The sequence below is a fragment of the Diabrotica virgifera genome, chromosome 6 (genome assembly GCF_917563875.1).
Source record: "Diabrotica virgifera virgifera chromosome 6, PGI_DIABVI_V3a".
Taxonomy (NCBI): Eukaryota; Metazoa; Arthropoda; class Insecta; order Coleoptera; family Chrysomelidae; genus Diabrotica; species Diabrotica virgifera.
In genome coordinates, this window is record NC_065448.1 from 19,232,256 (window position 1) to 19,246,661 (window position 14,406).

At 34.0% G+C, this 14,406-nt stretch overlaps 1 protein-coding gene across 1 annotated transcript; it reads left to right on the plus strand.

Moving 5' to 3' along the window:
* The first annotated feature begins 275 nt into the window (after positions 1 to 275).
* Positions 276 to 1,286, plus strand: LOC126887082 (regulator of nonsense transcripts 3A-like). The gene is made up of 2 exons (XM_050654418.1): positions 276 to 807; positions 995 to 1,286. The coding sequence occupies exons 1-2, from the start codon at positions 559 to 561 to the stop codon at positions 995 to 997; spliced, it is 252 nt and encodes an 83-aa protein (XP_050510375.1). The 5' UTR covers positions 276 to 558; the 3' UTR covers positions 998 to 1,286.
* Positions 1,287 to 14,406: the final 13,120 nt, after the last annotated feature.

The following is a 14,406-nucleotide window of genomic DNA, read 5'->3' on the forward strand; positions in this document are numbered from 1 at the left end:
ACGAAATTATTAACTAAAAAATTATTACATTTTATTAAATAAATTTATATCTGCAAGATATTCTCTTGTATTGGATAAGTTTCGTTCAATCTATTATTAGGTTGACTTGATTTTTCTGAAATGATATCGATGCTTGTTTCATACATAAAGTGGACATTAAGTAAAGACGTGATAAATTGTTATCAGACATCCACAGTATAAACAATCTGGTGGTAGCTATTTCGTCAATAAAGGCTAGAGGGATAATGCATATTGTTATGACAGTTCCGTAGATTGTTCCTACATAGAAAGAGTCCCTCGACGTGAAAGAAGAAGTAGTCACGTACGAGAATATTCTGGATGTCATGGAATAACCCAGAAATGTCTGGTGACATCTAGAACGTCAGAAAACTATATAAACATTATGTGTTTGACATTCTATAGTTCAGTTGTAATTGAGTATTTAAAGTTGATAGTTGTCATTGAGTTTGTATTGTAATTGAAGTTAAATAAAGTATTTTAAAGAAGTTGTAACATTGGCGACAGCGGTGGGATAAGAAGACATTAAGTAATTTGTATATGGTCAATACAAGATCTACTAAATTCGAGAAAGAAATGGATACATCCGGACCCCCAGAATGGTTTTTAAAAATGGAAGAGTTAAAAGAGAAACGTAGGCAAGAAGAGAAAGAAAATGAAGAGAAACGTAGGCAAGCAGAGAAAGAAAATGAAGAGAAACGTAGGCAAGAAGAGGAGGAGAGGCGTAGACAAGTAGAGGTAGAAATAATAAATAGTTTGTCACAAATTCAAGAAAGTTTTACATTAGAGGTAAGTCAAATTAATAGTAGAATAGACACATTAGAAGAAAAACAAAGCTATTTAGATAATAAACTAGAACAGCAACAAAATGATTTAAAGCAACAACAAGATAATTTAAAATCTAGTTAAGAAAGACAAATAGTTATGTTAGAACGAAAAATTAATACCCAAGCTTCTTTATCTCGTATTGTTTCAGTAACGAATGTCGAATCTGAAACAGCCCCTTCATCTTCACATCCCCTAAATCTTCTTGAATCAGGCACAATCAGAAATAGCAAAATTTTGAAACCACCCACCTTCGATGGCCAAACAGCATGGGAAACGTATCGTTTCCAATTTGAAGCTGCAGCTAAAGCAAATGGCTGGACTGAAAGAGAAATGGCAGCTTCCTTGGTGGTGTCGCTTCGAGGTCAGGCAGCAACCGTCCTTCAATTTCTTCCTCAGGATTCACCTAGTTATGACTCACTTGTTCAAGCTTTAGAAACAAGATATGGTCAGCAACATCTGAAGCAGGTTTTTCAAAGTCAGCTGAAAGTTCGATATCAAAAACATAATGAGAGCCTGCAAGAATTTGAAGCCGATATTAAAAGATTATTACATTTGGCATATCCTCAGGCACCAAGAGATTTTCTGGAACAAATCGGTATACAGGCTTTCATAGACGTACTGCATGATATCGAAATGCAACAGGCTCTGCGATTACAATACCACAAAACGCTAGATAAAGCACTAATCTCAGCTCAGGAGTACGAAGCGACGAAAAATATTTCTAGATCTCTTCCACAATTAAAAGAAATAAGATTTACAGAAAATAAGCAAGTCACAACCACAGATAATGAACAACTAGTTTTATCCCAGATATTAAGCTTACTACAAAATATCCAACAAAAACCTCGAAATGAAAACAGAAGATGTTTTAACTGCGGAAGAATGGGACATCTAGAATCCAATTGCAGAAGCCGATCCCAAGCACGAAAAGAAGAATACAAGAATGAGATCAGAAGGTCCCCTAGTTCGACATCCAGAAGCCTGTCGCAAAGTCTCACTAGAAATGATGGTAGATGGTCACTAAGAAACAGATTTCCTACAACTGACCATAGAAAGGAAGAAAATACACTGGAAATTGAAGTTAGCCATTTGAAGGAACAACTAGCGATTAGTAAAAATAAAATAGAAAGATTAAGAGAACAGGTGACAATATTGCAAGAAGAGTGTAAGGTAATTCAAAATAATGCAAAAACTACACAGTCCAATCTGGAAAACGAATGTCAAAAACTGATGAAAGAGAAGAATGTGTTAAATAAACAATTTCAAGAATACCAAAATGCATTAAATGAATTACAAGTTCAAAGCCAACGTCAGCTAGCACAAAAAGAGAGCGTAACTGAAGAAGTAAGTCTCTGCATGACCACGGTTGAACAGGAAGAAGATAATGATCAGACTTCCCTGGAAAACATTAAGAAGAGTCAAAAGAAAGATAATGACTTAAGAGTCATACGAGAATGGCTTAGAAATGGAGTAAGACCTCTTTGGCAGGAAATATCTAAATATAGTCGAATTATAAAGGCGTACTGGGCTCAATGGGAATCTTTGCATCTTTCGAATGGTCTATTATATCGGAAGTGGGAAAGTCCCGATGGAGTACGTATAGTTCAACAAGTGGTACTGCCAAAATCACACATTAAAAGTGTGTTGCAAGAACTTCATAGCAGCCTGTCTGGAGGACATTTTGGGGTAAAAAGAACACTGGCCAGGGTTCGAGACAGATTTTATTGGATCAATTGTCGCCGAGATGTAGAAGAATGGTGTAAGAAATGCGACTTATGTAACGGTAGAAAAGGCCCTAGAACAAGAAGTCGTGGTAAAATGGCACAATATCTTTCCGGAGAGCCTTTTGAACGACTTGCAGTTGATATTCTCGGTCCACTTCCAACGACAGAGAGAGGTAACAAGTACTTAATGGTTGCAATGGATTATTTTTCAAAATGGCCTGAAATTGCACCTCTTCCTAATCAAGAAGCGACGACTGTAGCAGAAGCATTCATAACACACGTCGTATCAAGACATGGAGTTCCTTTAGAGTTGCATTCTGATCAGGGACGACATTTTGAATCCGAATTATGGCAAGAATTAATGAAAATCTTGGGTATTAAGAAAACTCGAACTACGCCTCTCCACCCACAATCAGACGGAATGATCGAAAGACATAATAGAACTATTTGTCAATACCCCTCAATGTTTGTTGCTGATAATCAAAAAGATTGGGATACCCTAATACCTCTATTCCTGTTAGCCTACAGAAGTTCTGAACATGAAGCAACCGGTTATTCTCCATCAATGATGATCACCGGAAGAGAAATGAAGCTTCCTCAAGATCTTATTTTCGGAAAATTGCCTACCTGTGAAGAAGAACCTTCATCCCTGACGTACCTAGAAAGCTTAAGAGAAAAACTGGAAAAAGTCCACGAATTTGCTCGTAAAAGTTTGAAGCTTCAAAGTGATAAAGCCAAGTCCAGGTTCGATGTGCAAGCTACAGGGACAACTTTCGAAAGAGGTGATCCAGTATGGCTATACAATCCCACACGCAAGAAAGGACTTTGTCCGAAACTTCAACGAAACTGGGAAGGCCCGTACACCGTCTTAAAGAAAATAAATGAGCTGGTCTACCGCATCCAGTTTTCAGCGAGAAGTAAACCCAAGGTAGTTCACATTGAGAGATTAGCTCCATATCATGGAACTGATCCACCCTGTTGGCTTCAACCAGACCCTGATAGACCAGTTATTCGAGGCGAATAACTATAAAGGTGGGAGCAGTGTTATGACTGTTCCGTAGATTGTTCCTACATAGAAAGAGTCCCTCGACGTGAAAGAAGAAGTAGTCACGTACGAGAATATTCTGGATGTCATGGAATAACCCAGAAATGTCTGGTGACATCTAGAACGTCAGAAAACTATATAAACATTATGTGTTTGACATTCTATAGTTCAGTTGTAATTGAGTATTTAAAGTTGATAGTTGTCATTGAGTTTGTATTGTAATTGAAGTTAAATAAAGTATTTTAAAGAAGTTGTAACATTATGTTCTCTTCTTTTTTCTGTGAGCTGAAGCCAGATACTGATAGAAGTCTTGATCTCTTTGGGCTTTGAGCTCTTTTGATCACAATAATGTTTCCAAATTTAATAGTCCTGTCGCCAGGGGGGGTACAACGGCCTCGTTAATTCAGATGGACTTACTCAAGTTTTTTTTTATGTATTTTGACCCGTAGAACACGAATTTTTTGGGTAACAGTTGATCCGGATGTCGATAAGATTGTTATAGACCAAGAACTTGAGGAATCAAATAACAGCGATTTTTGGCAAAACAAAACAATATTTTGTATTTTTTGGGCCATTTTAAGTAAAAAATATTTCTACAAGTTTTTTCGTAGGATGCACAGTTTTCGAGATAAACGCGGTTGAACTTTAAAAAAATCGAAAAATTGCAATTTTTGAACCCGAATAACTTTTGATTAAAAAATAAAATAGCAAGTCTGCTTACCGCATTTGAAAGTTTAAGTCAAATTATATCGGTTTTGATTATTTGCATTGGTAAAAATTTATTTTTTTATTGTTTAACAAAGCTATAAACACGTAGGGTTTCCCGTGCTTTTACATGCGTTTTAACGCATGTAACGTAGAAATAGTCTTGATTGCACTAGTACCTATTCTACCTACTCGTTCGATTTTAAATGAGAAATCATAGAAACATCACTCACGCACTAGTTGTTTGTAGCTTTGTTTAGCAATAACACAATAAATTTTTAGCAATGCAAATAATCAAAACCGACATAATTTGACTTAAACTTTCAAAGGCGCTAAGCAGAATTGCTATTTTATTTTTTAATCAAAAGTTATTCGGGTTTAAAAATTGCAGTTTTTCGATTTTTTGAAAGTTCAACCGCGTTTATCTCGAAAACTGTGCATCCTACTAAAAAACTTGTAGAAATATTTTTTGCTTAAAATGACCCAAAAAATACAAAATATTGTTTTGTTTTGCCAAAAATCGCTGTTATTTGATTCCTCAAGTTCTTGGTCTATAACAATCTTATCGACATCCGGATCAACTGTTACCCAAAAAATTCGTGTTCTACGGGTCAAAATACATAAAAAAAATTTGGGTAAGTCCATCTGAATTAACGAGGCCGTTGTACCCCCCCTGGCGACAGGACTATAAGTACAATGTTATTTGATATTCAAATAGTCGTCCATGATTGGAATTTTTTTGATAATAAATAGAACAGAGTGTCTGGACCGGGTATTTGATAAGTTATTTGAGTTTTTTGGAGCTCAATAACAAAAACCTCTATGTTCCGCGCGATTCGGTGGATTTTTTATTAAAATATTATTTTAACAGTTTGAGACCAGAAACTCACCACTTTAAGTACTACTAAAGAGTAAATCATTTTAAGTTTAATATTCTGCTTACATGGGATTAAGTCACAATTGAGGAGCTAATTTTCATAACCCCACATGTCCACATTGGCTATTTTTTCAGGAGAGTAAAAAACCGATTTACCTATATTATTTCACTACAACATATTTATGTAATATAATTATAATTCAGTATTGGTTTATGAGCCAAGAAAACTACTTGTTTGTGTAGAAAGTGGTATAACAAATTAAAAATTTGATATAGACCATTCCAGGGTGACGTCATTTGACAGCGACTGATGGGCAAAATATTGTAAACAAACTAGGTTAAGTGTAGAAAACCATTGTTTAATTTAAGAATATGATTAAAATACCAGCGTTTTGTTCAGTTTGAAAGTGTTCCAGTAAAGGTAAAAAAGATAAAGTAAGTTTTTTTATAATACCAACCGCATTTAAAGACCGAAATGTTTTAAATCACTATAATCAAAATACACTGTAAACAGAACGACGATATGGGCCAAGAAAACTGATTTTCTAATTATACCGGGTTTTTGCATCCCCTACGAGGGTGTCCTATATCCAATATTTGAAATTTTTGTAGTGAAAACCGCAGATTTTTTATAATAAAACGAGAAAATAGCAAAAATAACACCAGAAACACAATTTTTGCCCCTCAGAAACGGTGTCGAAAGTCACGTGACCTGGAATGGTCAATAAAAGTTGTTAGATGTGGGGTTATGCATGAAACACATGTCACATGTGGGGTTATGAACATAACAGGTTTGGATATGTGGTGTTTTGATCAAATCAATTTACTATAGTTTAGCATAACGGGACCTCCGACGTTGAACGTTTTTTGTTATTATGAACCTACCAACTAATTGGTCCTGAAAAAGTTTTTCGGGTTTCGAATAAAGAGTCTTCCGAAATGCACGGGCATCACTAGGCTAAACTACACAACATTTAAAAGCTTTATCTTTATGTAAGCAACCTATGAACACACAACAACCAACAGGAGCAGCGTATCTCTTTTCCTTAAGAAGTTAACGCTTTGGAACTGTCTTTTGTCTTTTTCGTGATCCAGAACTTGCTCTTCTAACTAATACTAATTCACTATCTAAATTACCTTCATTTAAACTCATAATTTTACTTAATTAAGCACAAACTAACATTAAATTATAACCTTCCTCTGAAACTAACCTAAGATTGTGTAGTGTCAACAATAACAATCAAATCAAAACCATGTATTTAAGTCACGTGATTGGAATACTTACTTCTCTATGGATGAATAGAAAATGTGGGGTTTTGCTATAACCGTCACATATCAGATGTGGGGTTTTGCTTTAAACACCTACTTTTAAATTAATATTATAACTGGAAATATGGGTTTTTGGTCAGCAATAAACATGACAGGCAATGCGTTTTAAAATAAGGAATTAGAAACATCTCTCCTCTAAAAAAAAATATTTTTGAACATGTGGGGTTATGAAAATTAGCTCCTCAATTATTGATTGTGATAATTATTAAAATTACATTTTTGACTAATGGTAGGGGAGCCCAAGCGGGGATTTTCGCAGTTAATCGAGCGCGTCAGATTAGCATATGGGGAGAAGCCTGGTACCCTGCAGATGTATCTCTACCATATATTGGCTCTTAACACAGGGGAGTTCGTTAAGGGGGGCCCGAAAAAAAATCTATCCTTAAAAAAACTCGAAATTGTCAAATTAAGATAAGGTAAGTTAAGTAGGTACATGCAAAAGAGTGTATATTTCAAAAATCTGACGATTTGAGCCGGGCGTAAGGAAATATGTGAGTCCCAAAGTTTCATAAGAAAAAAGCGAATATTTCGCGAAATGAATGACAGATCGAAAAACTAAAAAATATGTGCTCAATATTTTTTAAAAATCTATCGAATGGTACCAAACACGACTTCTCACGGAGAGGGGTGGGGGTAAATTTAATATTGTAAATACGAATCCCGCGATATTTCGCGAAATTAACATCAGATCGAAAAACTGTAAAATACACTTATTCAATATTTTTGAAAAATCTATCGAATGGCACCAAACACGACCCCCACGGAGGTGGGGTGTGGGGTTACTTTAAAATCTTAAATAGGAGCCCCATTTTTTGCAGGTTTGGATTCCTTACGTAAAAATAAGTAACTTTTATTCGAAACATTTTTTCGAATTATGGATATATGGCGTTATAATCGGAAAAAACGTTTGTTGGAAATGGAAAATTAAATTAAAAAATGGCAAGTGCCCACTAAAATGGAAAACTTTACTTAACTTTTTTTGGTTTTAGGACCTACTCTTCACAACCCAAAATATCCTCATAACGCTCGCGGGACTGCACGTTTAGTATACTTTGCTCCCCTACTATAACTAAAGTTTGAGGTTTTGATTTTCACTCCGAGAATCATTTCCAAAAAGATTATTTAAGAAAATAATTTAAAATAAAAGAATATATAACCGCCAAGTTATTGCCTCTTCTTTTGAGAAGACATAACTTCAACAAGTATTCTTAAAATATGAGATTTTCAGAAAATTTCAATTTCAATTAGTTTAAAAGTTAGTTCAATTATTTATTTCAAAAATTTTTTTTTTTAGTATTATAAGTTAAAAAAAATGAACTTATAATGGTTCTACGGATACCGTAAGCAAGACAAAAAGTTATTCTATCAAAATAATTTTACAAATGTGAAAATATATTTAACATTGCAAAACTTGATTGCAAACACGTTGCAATTTTTTAATAATTATAAACAATAACTTTTTTGATATTGCCCGAGAAAAGATTATTTTTCATATTCGAAAAGATGATATTTTTTCGAAAATTATAAAAAATTAAGTTAGAAATATCTTTACTGTTCCAAGCACAATAAAATTTTGATAGTATCTTTACTTAAGTATGTCAAAATATTGAGTTTAAGATTATAAAGACAACTATACATAAACAAATGCAATGAAGTAGACGTAGTATTGCACTTTCCTCGCATATTTACTTAAATATTGCAACAAGGAGTTTACTCGTATAAAGAGCTATGACCATCTGTTTAAATTACGTAGATAATTATCAACAAAGAATCTGGCTGTCAAGTAATAGGTATGTATGTACCTTATACAGAGTAGGAGAAAGAAAACAGTCCACCTCGATATTTGGCAGTATTTATTAGATTTTAAGGAAATTACGAAACAGGTCGATTTTTTATCTAAGGGGGACACATTTTTACGGTACATACATCTGTCATTTGTCAACCCCTTCCCTTCCACTTCTCCCACCCCTTATTTTTAGGTAGGGAATAGGGGTAGTGTGCTAGCTCATTTGAAAGGTTATTCAATTCTCTGTTTAGTAATATTAACATTGACAATTATTTATACAGTGTGTCCAAGAAAAATTATTTTGAATTAAATCAATTGACACAAAAAGAAGAATGTATGTAATTTATTTAACTCAAAATAAATTATACTGCTGACAGAAAACAGAGAAAATGTTTATTCGATAAATAAACATCGTTTGTTGCTTAAATTCAATATTCAACCTACCAAGCGGCAGATGGGTGGCAGCTTGAATATTGAAATTAAGCAAGACTAAGATCCGCTATAGGTGAAATTTCTTAATCATTTTAGGCACGACGGGACCCTATAACTTAAATAGTAGAACCTAAAATAAAACGTTTGAGCACTGTGCCGTCACTTTTCAGTGGCACATGCGTCTACAGTGGCGCATCAAACTTTCCACTTATGGACGGGATACATAAATTAAAAAATACCCTCCCTAATTACCAGAATTTAATTTTTTTCATTTTTGTAAGTCCTATATGATCAAGACATAAAATTCATCGTAATTTTAACCCACCACCCTCTTCTTCCTGCCCCCACCATTAAAAACTTTATTTTTGCAATCAATTTTAAAATTTCAAAAAATTCACAAGCATAGTTAAGGCTTTTATAAAACACGTCTATTTTTTATAGACCTGTAGGTTGAGTGTACATAACCTCAAAAAATTTTTAAATTTTTTTTTTTTTTGGAAAAAAGTATATAACTTTTTTTTGGGGATAGCTGCAGATCTAATTTTTTCTTAGTCTTGTGCATTTTGTCAAACACTATATTTCTAATTTTTTTCAGATTTTTCTGTAACGCTGGTCACCTTCAAAAATCCAAAAAACTGTTTTTTAAGGGGGTTTTGGGGGGTTTGAACGTGTTTTTATGATTTTTAAATATTCTAAAGGACTCAATTACTTCAAGTTACATATAACCTATGAAAACAAGATTGATTTGATATATTATGAAGTCTATAAAATAGAGAAAATCCCCCAAAACCCCTCAAAAAACAGTTTTTCGGATTTTTGAAGGTGGGGAGCCTTACGGAAAAATTCGAAAAAAAATAAAAATATAGTGTTTGATAAAACACACAAGATTAAGAAAAAATTAGACCTGCAGCTTTTCCTCAAAAAAAGTTATACGCTTTTTTGAAAAAAAAATTTCTTTTAATTTTTTGAGGTTATGTACACTCTACCCATGGGTCTATAAAAAATAGGCATGTTTTATAAAAGCCTCAGCTATGCGTGTGAATTTTTTAAAATTTTAAATTGATTGCATCCAACCAAAAAAATAAAAACGAAAAATGAAGTTTTTGATGGTGGGGGCAGGGGGAAGGGGGTGGTGGGTTAAAATTACGCTGAATCCTATGTGTTAATCACATAGAACTTAAAAAAATAAAAAAAAAATAATTCTGTTAGTAAGGGAGGGTAACTTTTAATTTTTTTATCCCGTCCATAAGTGGAAAGTTTGATGCGCCACTGTCGACGCATGTGCCACTGAAAAGTGACGGCACAGTGTTCAAACGTTTTCTTTTAGGTTCTACTATTTAAGTTATAGGGTCCCATCGTGCCTAAAATGATTAAGAAATTTCACCTATAGCGGCTCTTAGTCTAAAAGCAAAGTTAATTTATCAAAAAAACATTTTTTTATGTTTTGTGACAGCAATAGATGTATTTTGAATTAAATAAATTACATATATTCTTCTTTTTGTGTCAATTAATTTAATTAAAACATTTTTTTCTTGGACACCCTGTATAAATGTTAATGTTTATATTACTGAATAGAGAATTGAATAACTTTTCAAATGAGCTAGCACACGACTCCTATTCCCTATTTAAAAATTAAGGGTAATGACAGATGTATGCACTGTAAAAATGTGTCCCCCTTAGATCAAAAATCGACCTGTTTCGTCATTTCCCTAAAATCTAATAAATACTGCCAAATATCGAGGTGGACTGTTTTCTTTGGTCCACTCTGTATAAGTGAACTTGAAGAAAAGTTATTGTATAAATCAACTGTTGGAAATATTAAGGAACACAAACATTAATACATTAATAGAATTTTCTTCTTCTTCACTACAAGTATTAAAGTTTTGTCTCCCATCAGGTGACAACTACACCCTATTTTTTTTAAATAGCAAAGGAGATCATATCACACTTGATTTAAAAAGTTATCAAAATGAATGATCTTTAAAAAATATGGACCATTTTACCTGCACTATTTTACTTTAAGTACTTGGTCTCTGATTTGTTTTTCAAAAAACTCTCAAAAATAGAACAGTTCTCAAAACCTAATTACATTTTACATTTTTTGTTTTGACGTTTCCATCTCCAATCCGGAAATCGTTTTGAAAAATGATTATTATAAAACAAGGAAATTTTAATAGTTTTTTTTTTAGTCTATTAATTGGCACTTTACTCCAGCCAATTTGACAGATGAGTTACTTGGCCTAGGAATTGTAGGCAAATAGACATTTTTTGAGTTGAAATTCTGAGGTTGATGTTTTATCTTCGAATTGATATCAAATTTTGATTTGTTTGTGTGGTAATATAGTTAATTGTAGATGATCATACTTATGCCATATTTATTCTTATTAATACCAAATATTTTCTTCTTTTCAGAAAGCTTCCGTGCCATGTGCAATTTACCAGAAGCTAGAGGGCGCTGTAGGGCACTACTTCCTAGATGGAGGTATGATTCTTCTGCACACAAATGTGTACAGTTTAATTTTGGAGGATGTGAGGGAAACGCTAACAACTTCTTTACGGAAGAAGATTGTATAGAAGCATGCCATGGTAAGTTTTCTGAATGTTATTTTTTAAGGCCTGAACACACAGAAATATAAATCCTAAGTGAAATAATTCATAATGAGAAAGTTTATGTTTATGCATGCTAGCAATTTTAATCCTTTCTAAGGTGCTTCTTAAGTATTGGTTTATTAAAATTACCTAAAAATTTTAGTCAAAAACGACAATAAAGACAAACACATTCCAAATAATTTTGATATTACCTACTCGCCATTCGATTATCAGCTGTGGCCTAAAAGCTGTACTGTCAATGATTTTCAAACTACATAGGTATATATCCATACCAAAAAGAAAAATAGTCTAAACTAATTTATTTAGGACAAATTCAACAAAAAATATTGAAATTATTCTTTGGTTTTCGTTGTAGTTGTTTACTACAGATATTTTATTCATAAAAATTTATCCAGAAATGTTGGCATTTTGCGTAACAGTACAACTTAGTCACCTAAGACGGAATTTTAAAAGAACTTTGTTCTGTACAACCATCTGCAAACATGCAGCGATCTATTGGATTTTGGATTTTTTTTATTCTGCTTTTATACCGTCTTACGTGTTTGGTTCCTAGTTTCCATTATTATTATTATTCCTAAACGATTGGACTGTCGTTCCAATCTGCTTAGAAAGTTGTCATTCTAATAGAAAGTTGTCTTGTTTTGTCTGATAACCTTTTTCCCTCTTACTATCCTTTCCGATATTTCCTTTTCAATCCGGCCAGTGTAATGTAATGACACTGATTTTTGTGAAATTAGTATAAATTAAGTTAAATGAATTAATGATTTTTGTTTTGTTTTCAGAATGATGAGGTTCCCTCTTGTAAAAAGCTTCCAGACCAAAGTACCTACAGAATTAACATGTACAAAGTTATATTATAATTAGCTTATAGATTATTTATTGTTAATAAAATTAAGTTAAAAATATTGTAATTGTCTATCATTTTGTTCCCTTTAATTTGTTAAGAAGCTGGAAAAAGATAAGTCCTAGTGTAGTACGTCCGATCAAATTCAAATCAGCGTTAGTCATAATCTGCGTTGGCATTAAAGATTGTTACCCTATTGTATAACTCGGAATCTCTAAGGCCCAAACCAGACTGGCCACTCTGCAGCGCTACTCTGTGGATCCACAAAGCAGCTTCCGAAGATTTACCGTGGGTTCTTATGTGAAGTGGACGTCGCACCTCAGACGAGCGACTGTGGCCAGCCACAGTCACCGAGCCTCACTGCTAGTGGCGTCCACTAGTGGCGTCCACTAGTTGCAAACGCCATCAGACGGACCACTTTTGTAGCTGCCGCAGATGTTTACGAGAATTTATAGGATGAGCACCTAAAATGAATTTTGATCCGGAAAGGTTTTTGAATGAAGTGCAAAACAGACCGGATATATGTGATACAAGAACCCGAGGGCATATTTATAGGGCACTCAAAGGAAAAGCGTGGGACGTCATCTTTGAATTATTTGTTTCTGATTTTAAAGAAGGTAGCCCTATCGAAAAGAATAAATCCCATAAGCAATGTTTTCTTTATTTATATTTACATTTTATTATACATTGGATGCATTTGAACTGAACAAAACAAATACAATCTTGTTTGTTTTTTATATACGTTAAATAGTGGGGTCCCATCCTAGGTCAAAAAATGTTTTATTGTTTGTTGTTGAAAACAAAACGATAAGATATCAGTTAAAAGGGGGTTGTAAGCTAACATGTTTTTCACTTTCACTCAGTTGTCAGGTTGTATCAAACTATTTTACGCTTGTAGGATACCCGATGTACTGGTTGATTTTTTATGTGCTTCTTTCTGTGATATAGCTGCTTTTGTCTGGTTCTTCTTAATTCCATTTGTTGAGTTCATTGGTATTTTTTCAAAAGAGCTGAAATTTTATAAAATATTTAAAACTATGGACATTACAAACATTGACTTTGACGAACACACTTTTTAAAAGATTATTAGCCGGCAAGTTTTTAATAATTTGAACAAGCTTACTTTTTTTTCTCACTCATTACATTAAACGCCGAACCCTTCCAAACGATCCACTTCGCAACGTGGTCGCCGGCGCTAAAAAATCGCCTGTTTCAGCCACTCTGTGGATCCACAGAGTAGCGCTGCAGAGTGGCCCGTCTGGTTTAGGTCTTATAGTCTTTTCTAACGCTATATTAAAGAGAACACGCAGCAGTGTGTATCCATGCCTTAGGTCTTGTTTATATGCAGGCGGTTTGCCATCGTCTACTGCGCGGTTTACCTGTTTTACTTCTTGATCTCACCCTAATGCCGCCTTTGAAATTTCACCCTAATACCAAGTAAAACAGGGGGAAAACAGGTAAAAAGCGACGTCAACGTTGGCAAACCGCCTGCATATAAACAAACCCTTAGTTATTTTTTCGGAGTGTGTGACCGATCCAACCCCACTTTCTGGACTTTATTTCATTTTCTACCCTCTTTTATTCAGTCAGGTGTAGCAGATCTTCTTTTCTGATGATGTTAGGCCAGAAAATACGAACAATTCCTCGTAGGTATTTGTTAACAAAGACCTGTAGCTTGTTTATTCGTTTAAGGATGTTTGTCACTTTCCAGGTTTCACATCCGTAGAACAGAAATGACATTTGAGTGGAATGTTCTGATCTTTGTGTTTATAGGTTTGTAGTATAATGGCCTGACATTCAAGCACGGTTAAGAATTCTGAATGCTTGTTGAGCTTGTCGTATCCTCATACGAATATCGTCTTCTGTACCTCCGCTTTCTGTTATGACACTTACAAGATACGTAAAACTTTCCACATTTCCAATCTGCATGTTGTTTATAGTAAATATGTAGTACATACCTATGTTGTTTCTTGCATTTATTCTCATGGATTCTGTTTTATTAATATTGATTTTCAAACCTATTTTATTGGCTTTAGTGGAAAGTGGTTCCAATTGATCAGCCACATCTTGAAATCTTTGTCCTAATAGGCAGATATCGTCGGGGTATCCTAGATCGTTTAGGCGTGTGGTTGAACTTCATTGTATCCCTCTTGTGTCGGAATCTAGTTTGGAGAGAACAATAGTCTAGACAGGGCCTATTTTACCACT

What these genes read in the sequence shown, in the direction of transcription:
- LOC126887082 (XM_050654418.1), top strand. Translation starts at nt 559, where the DNA reads ATGGTCAATACAAGATCTACTAAATTCGAGAAAGAAATGGATACATCC.